The 11,526-nt window shown below is 37.0% G+C and overlaps 3 protein-coding genes across 4 annotated transcripts; all 3 read left to right on the top strand.

The window, feature by feature from the left end:
• Positions 1-1,792, top strand: LOC112193614 (protein CHUP1, chloroplastic). Its single transcript, XM_024333820.2, has 2 exons — positions 1-928; positions 1,153-1,792. The coding sequence occupies exons 1-2, from the start codon at positions 152-154 to the stop codon at positions 1,657-1,659; spliced, it is 1,284 nt and encodes a 427-aa protein (XP_024189588.1). The 5' UTR covers positions 1-151; the 3' UTR covers positions 1,660-1,792.
• A 530-nt stretch (positions 1,793-2,322) lies between these two features.
• LOC112193615 (peptidyl-prolyl cis-trans isomerase FKBP16-4, chloroplastic) lies at positions 2,323-6,604 on the top strand. Of its 2 annotated transcripts, XM_024333821.2 has the most exons (10): positions 2,324-2,534; positions 2,626-2,769; positions 3,088-3,143; positions 3,287-3,342; positions 3,747-3,804; positions 4,413-4,487; positions 5,094-5,183; positions 5,611-5,688; positions 6,079-6,119; positions 6,221-6,604. In XM_024333821.2, exons 1-10 carry the CDS (start codon positions 2,456-2,458, stop codon positions 6,246-6,248), a joined length of 705 nt encoding a protein of 234 aa, XP_024189589.1. In that variant the 5' UTR covers positions 2,324-2,455; the 3' UTR covers positions 6,249-6,604. The 2 variants fall into 2 exon arrangements, with proteins under 2 accessions (XP_040371834.1, XP_024189589.1); XM_040515900.1 differs by lacking the exons at positions 3,287-3,342; positions 3,747-3,804 and having other exon boundaries at positions 2,323-2,534.
• A 751-nt stretch (positions 6,605-7,355) lies between these two features.
• On the top strand, positions 7,356-9,511 carry LOC112193820 (wall-associated receptor kinase-like 20). The gene has a single exon (XM_024334066.2). It carries the CDS (start codon positions 7,405-7,407, stop codon positions 9,352-9,354), a length of 1,950 nt encoding a protein of 649 aa, XP_024189834.1. The 5' UTR covers positions 7,356-7,404; the 3' UTR covers positions 9,355-9,511.
• The last annotated feature ends 2,015 nt before the right edge of the window (positions 9,512-11,526 follow it).

Below are 11,526 nucleotides of genomic sequence, written 5' to 3'. Positions count from 1 at the left end.
AAAGTAAAGAATCTCAAGCACCTTTATAATAAAACTTGCACGTCATGATCAAACCTAAACCGTTCAAGAAACTGGAAAGTACATTTACCTTGTAATTTCAAGTTTGGTCATCTAATCGAGAACCGGAACTGTTTTCTTCTAATTAATTAAGATGGAGAGCTCAACATCAAAGGTAGAGATGTTGAAGCCAGTCCTGCTTAAAGCTGCGATTCCTTTAGCTTTGTCTGTGGCTGGTTTCATCTATGCCAGGATTCTGGCTCAAAGAAGTACTCATTCGAAAGAGTCTTTATTCGAAAGTGATCAGGTAAGCTCCTTGGAGACTAATTCTCAAGAGTCTAGAGATGAGGATAACTTTAATAGCTTTAGCTGTACATGCACACTTTCTATGGAAGAAAGTCTGGAGATTAATGATTATAAACCCAAATTGGAAGAAGAGATTTCACGCCTAAGAAGCCGTCTCGAAGATCACAGCTACTGTGACATGAAAGAGAGAGAATCAGCACTTATGGAGCTAAGGAACACGTTGTTATTGGAGATGGCTCGTGTTGAGTTCATGGATAGAGAGGTTTCGTTCATGGAGGCTGAGAGCCACAGGCTTGAGGAGTTGGTAGGAGAATATTTGAAGGTTTTGGAGCAATTTGAAGAGTGGAAATCAGAAAATCAATTGCTTCAGAGGCAGGTTAAGATGCTTATGACACAAGCAAGTGTGCAAGCAAGCACAATTCGAGAACAGGATTTGAAGCTTGAAGCCAGAGAAGCAGAAGTTGGGAGGGTTCATGATGAACTAGAAACAAGGAAAACAGTCGCCAAGACATTGGAGGATGAAATTGGGGAGCTAAGAATGATTTTGGACCAATTGCAGGATGAGAAAAAGGGGCTTTTGGAAAAACTTGAGTTGAAAGAAAATTCAGCTTCCTCAATCTCCGAGGTGATACCACTCTTCTTTAACTTTGAGCATTAGATATCACATTTTCTAATCTATGTATACATCCAGACGTTCACTATATATTGGAAATATGGAAGAAGCTATACATCTAGTAACAATTATGATAACATTTTACTAGTCATACAATTAGGTTCCATGCGAGAAATGAAACTAGTATGTATATTCATAGTCTTAACCATCTTGAGGCATACCATGCCATATTGCAGATTGAAGGAGAAAGGATCAAAATTGAGGACCGCACTCGGCTTTCAGAGGAATTAGAGCAGCTACAGAAGGATCGTGCAGCCGAGCATATGGAACTGATTAACCTGAGGTGGAGCAATGCTTGCTTAAGGCACGAGTTGATGAAGAACAATGCACAACAAGAACATGGTAATGAGCAGAAGAATAGTCATTTGGAAACAGATTCTGAAGTAAGCATAGAGATTGGAAATTATGGGCTTGAGCAAGAATTAGCTGCTGGCACGGCTTCGGAGCAAAATGTCAATGAGCCTTGCTTGGGAAATGTAAGCACTGATCAGGCTCGTTCGAAAAGGCGCAAGTTATTTGGAAGGCTTAAAAGATGGGTGGACGGCAGTGATCAGAAGGGCAGAGGAAGAGTAATGGATGAGAAAGAAAGGCGTGAAGAAGCAGTCAAGTGTTTTGGGAGGCATTCTGTTTCAGATGATGCAGAGGAACATCATCATACAAGGAGGTCTTGCTCTAGTGCATGACCGCATAGATTGTACACTCCTTACTACTTAATCTTCAATTCATTGTTGCTAAATTAATTAATAATACAAAGTTATAATCACAGAGATTTATAGCTAAAGCATTTTAGTGAAATTCATTAATAACTGATCGATACTTGTGCCTAATTCTTTCTTTCTTCTTTTGTTTTCCGTTTCTTTCTTTAGAATTTAGCAAGCATATGCACTTGGTCTTAGCTAAGAGGCCTGAGAAAGGTATCAAGTCTATATACTTTATAAAAAAACAAAGTACAATGAGGAACTTCCTCAAAAAGAAATCAACACCATAGACAAGCTCATATGCCACGGTTTAAGTTTTTTTTTTTTTTCTCCCTCTTTGATCATACATGTAACAACTGGTTGACCACAACAAATGAAACTCCGAAACTCCCATCATTCTAGACTAACTGGTCGTGGGAGCTACAGTTTAAGTTTGATGATACATTATATAGTCAAATCTGGTCGCATATAATACAAAAATAAGAAAATTTAAATCAATGTACCCTAGAATAATAGCAGACTTCTACCCCAATACACACACACCACACATCTACATCTAGATACACACACACACACACACACACATACTGAATCACTGAAATGAACAGATATAAATGAAAAGACGTTCCATGCTATTGGGCATCACCTTGTGATTTTGGGACCATAAGCTGTGGATGAAATAAAGTGCTATCTTCTCTCTCTGTTTCTCTCTTAAAAAAACTGTTTCTCTCTTAAAAAAGACCATACCCGCTGAAACTCTTTAACGGTCTCAAAGTTCACCATGGAGCTCTTCTTTCTTCCTTACCACCATCACAACCCAACTCTGCTTCACAAGCCTTTCTTCTCTGCACCCATTACAAGTAATCACTCTTTCTCTATCTCTCTCTATATATGAAAGCTCATGTCTTTTGTGTTCATTCAAATTTGAGCAATATTTGTATGGTTTCACAGGCAAGAGGCTCCCCAAGAGGAATTCACAGGTCTTACCATGTCAATGCTCATCTTCTTCCTCATCAGATGATGATACAAAACCAAACCACCAATCATTACACTCTGAGGGAAGGAGGGCTTTGATTGGCTCTCTCTTAACATCAGGTTTGTGTAACTTTTAACCCTCCCTTTTCTTTGAGCTTACTTAGTTGTCAAGATTTCATTTTGTTTCTTTCTTTATATTCAATTTCATGTGGCTAAAGGAAAAGGAATCTCCTTTTGATATTGAACATGAATTGGGTTTGAGATATTGTGGAGATTTGGTGTACCCAATTTGGTTTCTCTGTTTTTATTCTCCTATTGTCTATGCTCTTTTCATAGCTGTAGCTTCTGTTTAATTCCTTGCATAGTTCCATGAATGTTCATTTTGTTTGTACACTAGAATATTTACTGAACTTTGTTTTTCTATTTCAAATGAGCCAGCTGCTGGCATTTATGTGTGTGATGTGGCTGAGGCTGTCAGTACAAGTAGGAGAGCTGTAAGTTGTTTTATCTTCTACATTATGCTTTGGTGATCAATGATCCTAATAGGTGAAATTTTAGGGGGGGGAAAAGCAAATTTTTTTATTGAAAATCGTTTATTACATTTGGAGTTCGTGACATTCATTTACTTTTGATGCAGCTAAGAGGAGCAAAAATACCTGAGGAAGAATTTACAACCCTTCCTAATGGTCTAAAGTTAGTAAATTAATCGTTGCTCATATAATCCTCTGCTCACCTTTTTGAATCTCTCTCCTTCTGTAGTTCTTCATAGGACACTAAATCATGTACGTTGCATTTAATTGCTGGCTTGAAGCTTACATGTCGATGGCATGCTACATGTAGCTAAATACACCTCAAAATAAATTCTCTTTAAATGAAAATTTCTGATCAAACTTTCAGAAGAACTTTTCCCAGAATTTGGGTGCTGACAATAATAGGACACAGCTATTAGAATTTAACTCTTAACCTTTATTTGGATGTTCCATGGCACACTTTGGTAATTGGTTTCATTAGAAGAAGGTTCATATCTTTCTGCTGGACTTAAGATAGTGTTACTCATATATTTCTCTCCTTCTGATAGTATTGCTATTATTCATTAGGTACTATGACTTGAAGGTTGGGAATGGAACTGAGGCAGTGACAGGATCCCGGGTTGCAGTACGGTTGTGATCAAGTTAAATTTCAATATTTTGAGTATATATGATCAATACTGTCTCCAAGAATATGCCAATACTAAGTGTTATTAGATATCACATATTACTAAGCTTCCATACTTGACTAGATACCAAATGAACAATTGAGACACTCCCAGTAGGTCCTCGCCATGCTCGTAGCTAGTTGTCTGCTCAAGTACTCTCTCTTCCAATGTGTTTCCTGGCTGCCTTTTAGGTCTATCTTCTAGATTCTTCCTATCTTCTTTTTACACTGTTTTACGAATGGCACTAACTGATAATTTGTACTATTATCCGATTCCATCTACCAGCATATATTTAGACATTCTGAGAGGTAAGAAACCCTCACAGATCTTCTGGGATTAGAGTTGTTCATCAGCTGTGTCCTCAAAAATCAACTACGCATGTAATGGATACATTCTGTCATGGATTTTAAAGTAAACTTGACCTCAGATAAGGTTGCTAAAACACATAATTAGAGTCTTTCAAATTACCAAAAATCTATGAGTAATTCAAGAGTCTTTCAAATTACCAAATATTTATGAGTAATTCAGGTACGATGAATGCAATTTAACTATGCATCTCTGTTTGCAGGTTCATTATGTTGCAAAGTGGAAGGGTATCACTTTCATGACAAGTAGACAAGGACTTGGTGTTGGTGGAGGAACGGTAAGAATAGATTGGTGCTGCTCTTCACTTGTATATTTAATTATTTAGTACTATAGGTCATTCTGACAGTTATTTCAAGTGCTGTCACTCTCCTTTTAAACTGCAATATAGGAACCAACCTATTTTATGCTCATAGAATTTAGTTCCCAGAATAACTATCTAGACCATAAATTATAACTTGGCACATCATGTCTGCGTTACTATGTAGCAAAACAGTTCTGATTAGTAAAATTTCAGAAAGAAAAAAAAAATTATTTCTTACATTAAGCATTCACATGCTTACTAATGTTTTCTTTATATGATGAGTCACCGCTCGTTAACTGAATCTCATTGATCCTCACACATTGAATTAACTCTCTGAGAAAAATTGTATTGATTACTCTGAGTGTTCAATTGTCTCCATGGATCATTTATTTGAGATTTTGGCATCTTAGTTTTTAGTTGGAAGTGTGTAATGTGTATTATATTGATTATAAGATAGAAGAAGAATTTCTGTCAATGAAGTCCATGCAGCATGCACTAACCATTGTTTTAGTGTAATGTGCATGTATGTTTGTGTGTGTTTCTAAGTCTTTTAGCTAATCTACATATGCTTGTATGCTGCAGCCATACGGATTTGATGTAGGCCAATCTGAGAAGGGATCAGTCCTCAAGGGGTTAGATATTGGTGTAAAAGGCATGCGGGTAGGAGGCCAGGTGAGATCTGTTTTTGGCATATAAAGTTTCCTCACTATGTTTTGAAGCAATATTGCAGCATAAATTGAGTTTATACTTTGCAGAAGAGGTCACAAGTTCCTGCATTATCATTTTGGCGTTTAGTATTAAGCCATCTATGTGGATTTATGTACAGACTAATTTATAGAGTCTGAATTTCAGACATCTGATGTATACTCATTCCTCTCTCACTGTGTAAGAGTTTTAGAGTTGCTGTGGTAATAATTGTTTCAGGTGTTGGACATCTTTATGTTCTCTATGATACTCTTCATTAAAGTGAAATCACTTGAACAACTTAAACGGCAGCTACTTCTTTTCTTGATTTTTTATTTTCTTATTCTGTATTATAAGTATCCCTTTGGGTCCCAATAATTTATCAACTGTTTGATTTAGATTCTTTGTTCCTCAGAGATTGCTCATAGTTCCTCCTGAGCTGGCATATGGAAGCAAAGGAGTCCAAGAAATCCCTCCAAATGCAACAATAGAGGTAACAGAACTTTATCGATGCTTTTCTCTTTTCCTCTTCCAGGCTTTTTATGCAAACTTAAGTGCATTCAATGCTTAAATTTATTAACTCACACATCCATGATTAGCAGATGCTTAGTCTCCTGATGTTATTTCAAAGTTAGCATTCTCTTTAATACCAACTGTATGATCTATAGTTTGATAAACAAATAAAATTAAATTAAATTTTAAAAAAAAAAGTGCATGATCTTTAGTAGAACCCTCTTGGAGACTTGGAGTAATCTGTATTCCTCACAAGTCACAATTCTCTTTTCAAAATGTCATTATATTCTTTTAATCTCTTTACTACCTTGTATCACTGGCCTTTCTCTATATTCCTCTTTACTGTTTTGTATCTTCTTATAAAATGCAGTTGGACGTTGAATTACTGGCCATCAAACAAAGCCCATTTGGGTAAGTAAAGATGTTCTGCGAAGTGTCATTATCACTTTCAAATGTATGTATATAGAAGATAAACAAGTAGTTAATTTATGTTTTTACTCTCTCTTGTGCAGGTCTCCTGTAAAAATTGTTGAAGGTTAATTTTATGCTCTTTGTCCTGCTTGTCAGTTAGTTTGGTTACTGTAAATGAGGAGAGTGAAGCTCAAAGTCATGGCAAGGAAGGATGTTCATCTTTGCTGGTTTATTCTTCATTAGTCCATAAAGATGCAGACCATAAAGCTGTGTTTGTGTTCTGAGACTATAACCATTGTACCCGCATAGAATGATGCTCATTCCTATTGTTGCAACTTCTATGCAGAACCTCAGAAACTTCTTTACACCTACTGTATTGTACATTTCCTCTTTTTAAAATAATGCTCATTCCTATTGTTGCAACTTCTATGCAGAACCTCAGGAACTTCTTTGGACATATTGTATTGTTCATTTCCTCTTTTTAACGTGTACTTCTTACTACCAAAGTCAATATGGTAAGAAACAAATGGAAGAAGTCTCAGAGTTTTGTGAGATGGTATTTGCAATTTCCTTTCTGTTTTGGCCTTTGCCTTTCTAATTTTCAGACTTAAACTGTTGAGTCCTCTAGTTTCTCTCGCTCTCTATAGATGTGGTGAAGCACATAATCTTTGATACATTTTCTGCACATAAGGAATTGAAATTACAAAATGGCACAGAAGACAGATTGTATGCATGATGATTGAATAATTGGTTGATGGACTTCTTCTTTATAATCCTTTTTTAGCAAGAATTTAAATTTTCTTGTATCGAGCTCGCAATTATTCTTTGCTGGGGAGAACACAGATCGGCTGGACCGCATACTTCTGTTCTGTGTAAGCATCCCTTAATTTATCCTATCCACGATCCACGTGTCTGTTTACTGGAGAACAGAACATTGAAAAATATCATTGGTGTGATAGCCATTATGTTGTGGAATCCCTTCTTTTATTTTTCTAATGGATCTGTTTTCTTGTTCTAGTAGTTTGTGTTTAACACTTTAACTACAAATAAACAAACAGGAAATTAGATTTGCCATATATTAGTTTTTAATGTAGCCTTTTCTGGAACAGCTTTCCTTAAGTAGAGGACACGGATTAAAATACCAATGTGCCATCCTATAAAGAAGAGAATCCACAGGTCCAATAAATGGAACCTTGTTTTTTAACATAGATTCTTGCATCCACTTTCCATTTTATTCTGTTGCTGTAGCAGTGTATCCTTTTATTTACCCCATCTTCCTTCCCATATGTACCATAAGCTTTTTTCATTACTTCCCTTTGCTTCATGCACAATGGTAACCAAGGGAAACACAATACCAAGCCTACTGTGCAGCTGTCTCTTCATCCTTATTTGCCTAGATCATCTCTGCTCTTCCCAAAAGACTTGCCCGGACTGTGGCTCCCTTAAAGTCCCATATCCACTAAGCACAAACCCCGGCCGTTGTGGTGATCCGGACTACTCTCTCAAATGTGACCCCTTCTCTAAGAAACTCTATGTCCCTGCCCTTAATGGAAGTTACTATCTAGTGCTTCAAATTATGGCCTCGCACCAGCGTATGGTGGTACAACCATCCCCATGGCTGCCAGGAAATGAGTGTGTTACTCGAGACATGGTGGTGAGTGAAGGCCTCTGGTTAAACCAGTCACTTCCTTTCAACATCACTTCATCAAACACCATCTTTCTCTTCAACTGCTCTCCGCGGCTCTTGGTTTCTCCTCTGAATTGCACTCCCTCTAGTCTTTGTCACCGCTACTTGGAAAGCTCGGGGCATGTTGACACACAACGAGCACTCAAGTGTGAGAGCACCCTCAACCTTTGCTGCACATTTGTTGCTGGTGGAACACCTTCAGCATACAAGATTCGGCTTCACAGTTCAGGTTGCAAAGCCTTTAGAAGCATTCTTCATTTGGACGTAAACAAGCCTGTTGATCAATGGCAAGATGGATTGGAAGTTCAATGGGCTCCCCCACTTGAACCGGTTTGTAGTGCACAGCCTGATTGTTCTAGCACTTCTAAATGTTCACTTACTGCTACAAATGGCCGCTCTCGCTGCTTCTGCAACAAGGGGTACTACTGGGATCAAGTTCTAACAACTTGTGTGAAGAACAAGAGAAACACCAAAGCTAGCCTGAGTTTAAAGGTCTCAATTGGGGTAATCTCCTTTTTTGTTCTAGCTGTGGTTATATCCATAATTACAGTAAAAAGGGCCTGCAGATTGTCTGAGCAGGAAAAGCTTATAAAAGCGAGAGAAGGCATGTTGAAGAGCAATGATAAGAAATCAGCTAGAATGTTTCACTTGAAAGAAGTTAAGAAAGCCACTAATGGATTCTCTAAAGACCGAATTTTAGGGAGTGGTGGTTTTGGAGAAGTGTACAAAGGAGAGCTTGGAGATGGGACTATAGTGGCTGTGAAGTCAGCTAAAGTGGGAAACATAAAGAGCACAGAACAAGTATTAAATGAAGTTGGGATTCTATCCCAAGTCAATCACAAGAACCTGGTCAGACTCTTGGGTTACTGCATGGAAGCCGAACTGCCACTGATGCTCTATGAGTACATTTCAAATGGGACACTTAGTGAGCATTTACATGGTAAGTTTTCCACATTTCTTGAATGGAAAAGTAGGCTGAGAATTGCTTTACAAACTGCAGAAGCATTGGGATACTTACATTCTGCTGCTCACACTCCCATCTACCATAGAGATGTCAAGTCAACCAATATATTACTTGATGATGAATTCAATGCAAAAGTATCAGATTTCGGGCTCTCCAGGTTGGCTCTTCCGGGGTTGAGTCATGTCTCAACTTGTGCTCAGGGTACATTGGGGTACTTAGACCCTGAGTATTACAAAAACTACCAATTGACTGATAAAAGTGATGTTTATAGTTATGGGGTTGTGATGCTTGAGCTTTTGACATCACAGAAAGCCATTGATTTCTCGCGTGGCGAAGATGATGTGAATCTAGTCATTTATGTGAGTGTAAGAGCCAGCAATGGTGCGATTATGGAAGTTGTGGATCAGCGGCTGCTTAGAGATAAAGAGCCTTCAGGGAATGTTGTGGGAAGTGTAAAGCTTTTCTTAGATCTTGCTCTTTCTTGTCTGAGGGAAAAGAAGGGAGATAGACCAACCATGAAGGATGTTGTTCAAGAACTGCAGTGCATAATCCAAAATTCAGATCAAGAAGTGCTTCATAATTAATCAAGTTGGTACTGTTAGAATTATATCAGTGTACAATACATTACTCCTAAAATAATGGAAATGTTCTCTTTCGAGACAATTAATCCGCATTTTATGTTGTCATTAATTAGATATTGGAGTCATCTTTGAATATGAGATACGCCATGTTGAGTCATTAAGAGCAATTCCAACAGCTTCCCCATATTTTGATTTTTCTCTATTTTAGGGAAAAATGAGCCTCTTTTTTTTTTTTTTGGATCAATTAAAAAACTTTCATTGATAACAAATGGTCAATACAACCTTCGGGGTTAAGGTGGCCTCGCTAAAAACCTTGCATGATCAGAGCAAGTAAAAAAGAGCACCACCCCCCATATCATCAATTTCTACATTCATCTAAAATGATACCAGTAAGCCAAGGTGGCCCTGCTTCCTGCCAGAGTCTATCTTAGTCAGCCATCAAGGCATGCTTTGCCATCTTGTGTGCAGCAATATTGCCTTCTCTATTTTAGAGAAAGTGAGGAAAGAGAAAACCAAATTCCCTATATTTACAGCAATCTCTAAAATCAAATTCCCTATATTTACAGCAATCTCTAAAATTTAAGGAAGAATATGGAGATTTTAGAGATTGCTGTAAAATAGAGAATCTGTTGGAGTTGGAGAAGAAAAAGATGCTAAATCTTTGACTTTTGCTTCCCTATTATACAGAAATTATAGGGAAGCTGTTGGAGTTGCTTTAACAACCTAACAATATAACATCCCGACATATTCAAGAAAACATCTCCCACTAGGTTCATTGAAGTTAAATGGTGTTGTGGTCCTGTCGATATAATCATATATATGTATAAAATCTTTGAATATTCATGTTCCAAAGGAGAGAGTATGTAATTGATGATACCAACCATCAAGCATGGCTCTGACTTTGAGAAGCCCATAGAAGCTAAAGTGATTCTTTGCTATGGATGAGTTGAGTGGAGAGGAGAAAAAGACTAGCTAGGATCAGATTCTTTGTGCAGAAAGCTTAAAATGATGGAGAAGAAGAAGATATGGGGTTATTGGAATCTTTTTGGAGAAAAAAGGAAGGAAACTTTTGAAAAAGAGAACAGCATTTAATTTGCAAGAAGTTTGAATTGAAAATGAACAATCTATCAAACGAAGCACATTACTACAGGTCAAGTTTTATCATATTTTGCAACCAATGGAAGCACTACTAATACTTTATAGTAAAATTTTATTACACGTGGAGTTTCAGCTCGAGTCTAGTGAAATGACTTAAGTATGGACAATGGAGTTGAGACTAATGCATCCCTCATCCTCATATACATTCATGAACATATTGTTAATTGGTATTTTTTTTTTTTTTTGAGGAGATTGTTAATTGGTATTGCTAATTATCACTCCACAAACTTTAGTGGAAATGTGAGACCTATAAATAATATTAGGGGATTACAGAGTGGGCAAGTATAGAAATAAAGCCACTTTTGAAATGGGATTAGTCAAAGAACAAAGATTACATTGACTTTTATCAGTTTATTATTTTAGTATGACTTTCATTGCTTCAATGCTTCCCCAGTGTGGGAATTGGTAATCATCATTAGCATACTCCGTTCAATGAGGACAAGCATTTGAAAACACATTTCATCTGTGGAGAAGTATAATAACCCCCATATTACTTAATAAGAAATGATTCTGCCAACAAATGGATGAATGACAAGTTATTTGAATGATAAATGTGCAAAATTGGAAGTACTCCTTGGACCAGAGCATCTAAGCGAAGAGTCATCTATTTTTCAAATGAAACGTCAAAATTTTGTTGAGATAAAGAAAACAATCTGAGAAAATGAGTCATTACAAACATCATAGGCACTCTATAAAACCAAATTATGTAGGAGATCATAGAACGTAAATACAATCAAATGAAATATAAACTAGCCACAAAAATGGCAAAGAAATGCAAAGTTACCACATATACCGTAATTGAACAAAAGATTGGGGGATATATTCTGTTGGATTGAATGATGAATAAATTCTTGAAAGTTTTATGAGTTGTTTTTAAACTGGGTTGATTGTGCAGTTTTCGTTTGCAACTTTTAAGATTTCATTAGTCCTCACTTTTAACTCTTCTTCTACAGGTAAGTACAAATATGGGAACCGTAGCAAGTTTTTTAAGAACGGTTTGGTAGTTACTGTGATGAT

This window comes from Rosa chinensis, chromosome 3, assembly GCF_002994745.2.
Source record: "Rosa chinensis cultivar Old Blush chromosome 3, RchiOBHm-V2, whole genome shotgun sequence".
Taxonomy (NCBI): domain Eukaryota; kingdom Viridiplantae; phylum Streptophyta; class Magnoliopsida; order Rosales; family Rosaceae; genus Rosa; species Rosa chinensis.
Note: the sequence above shows the minus strand (reverse complement) of the source record. Positions and strands in the feature narration are given on the sequence as shown.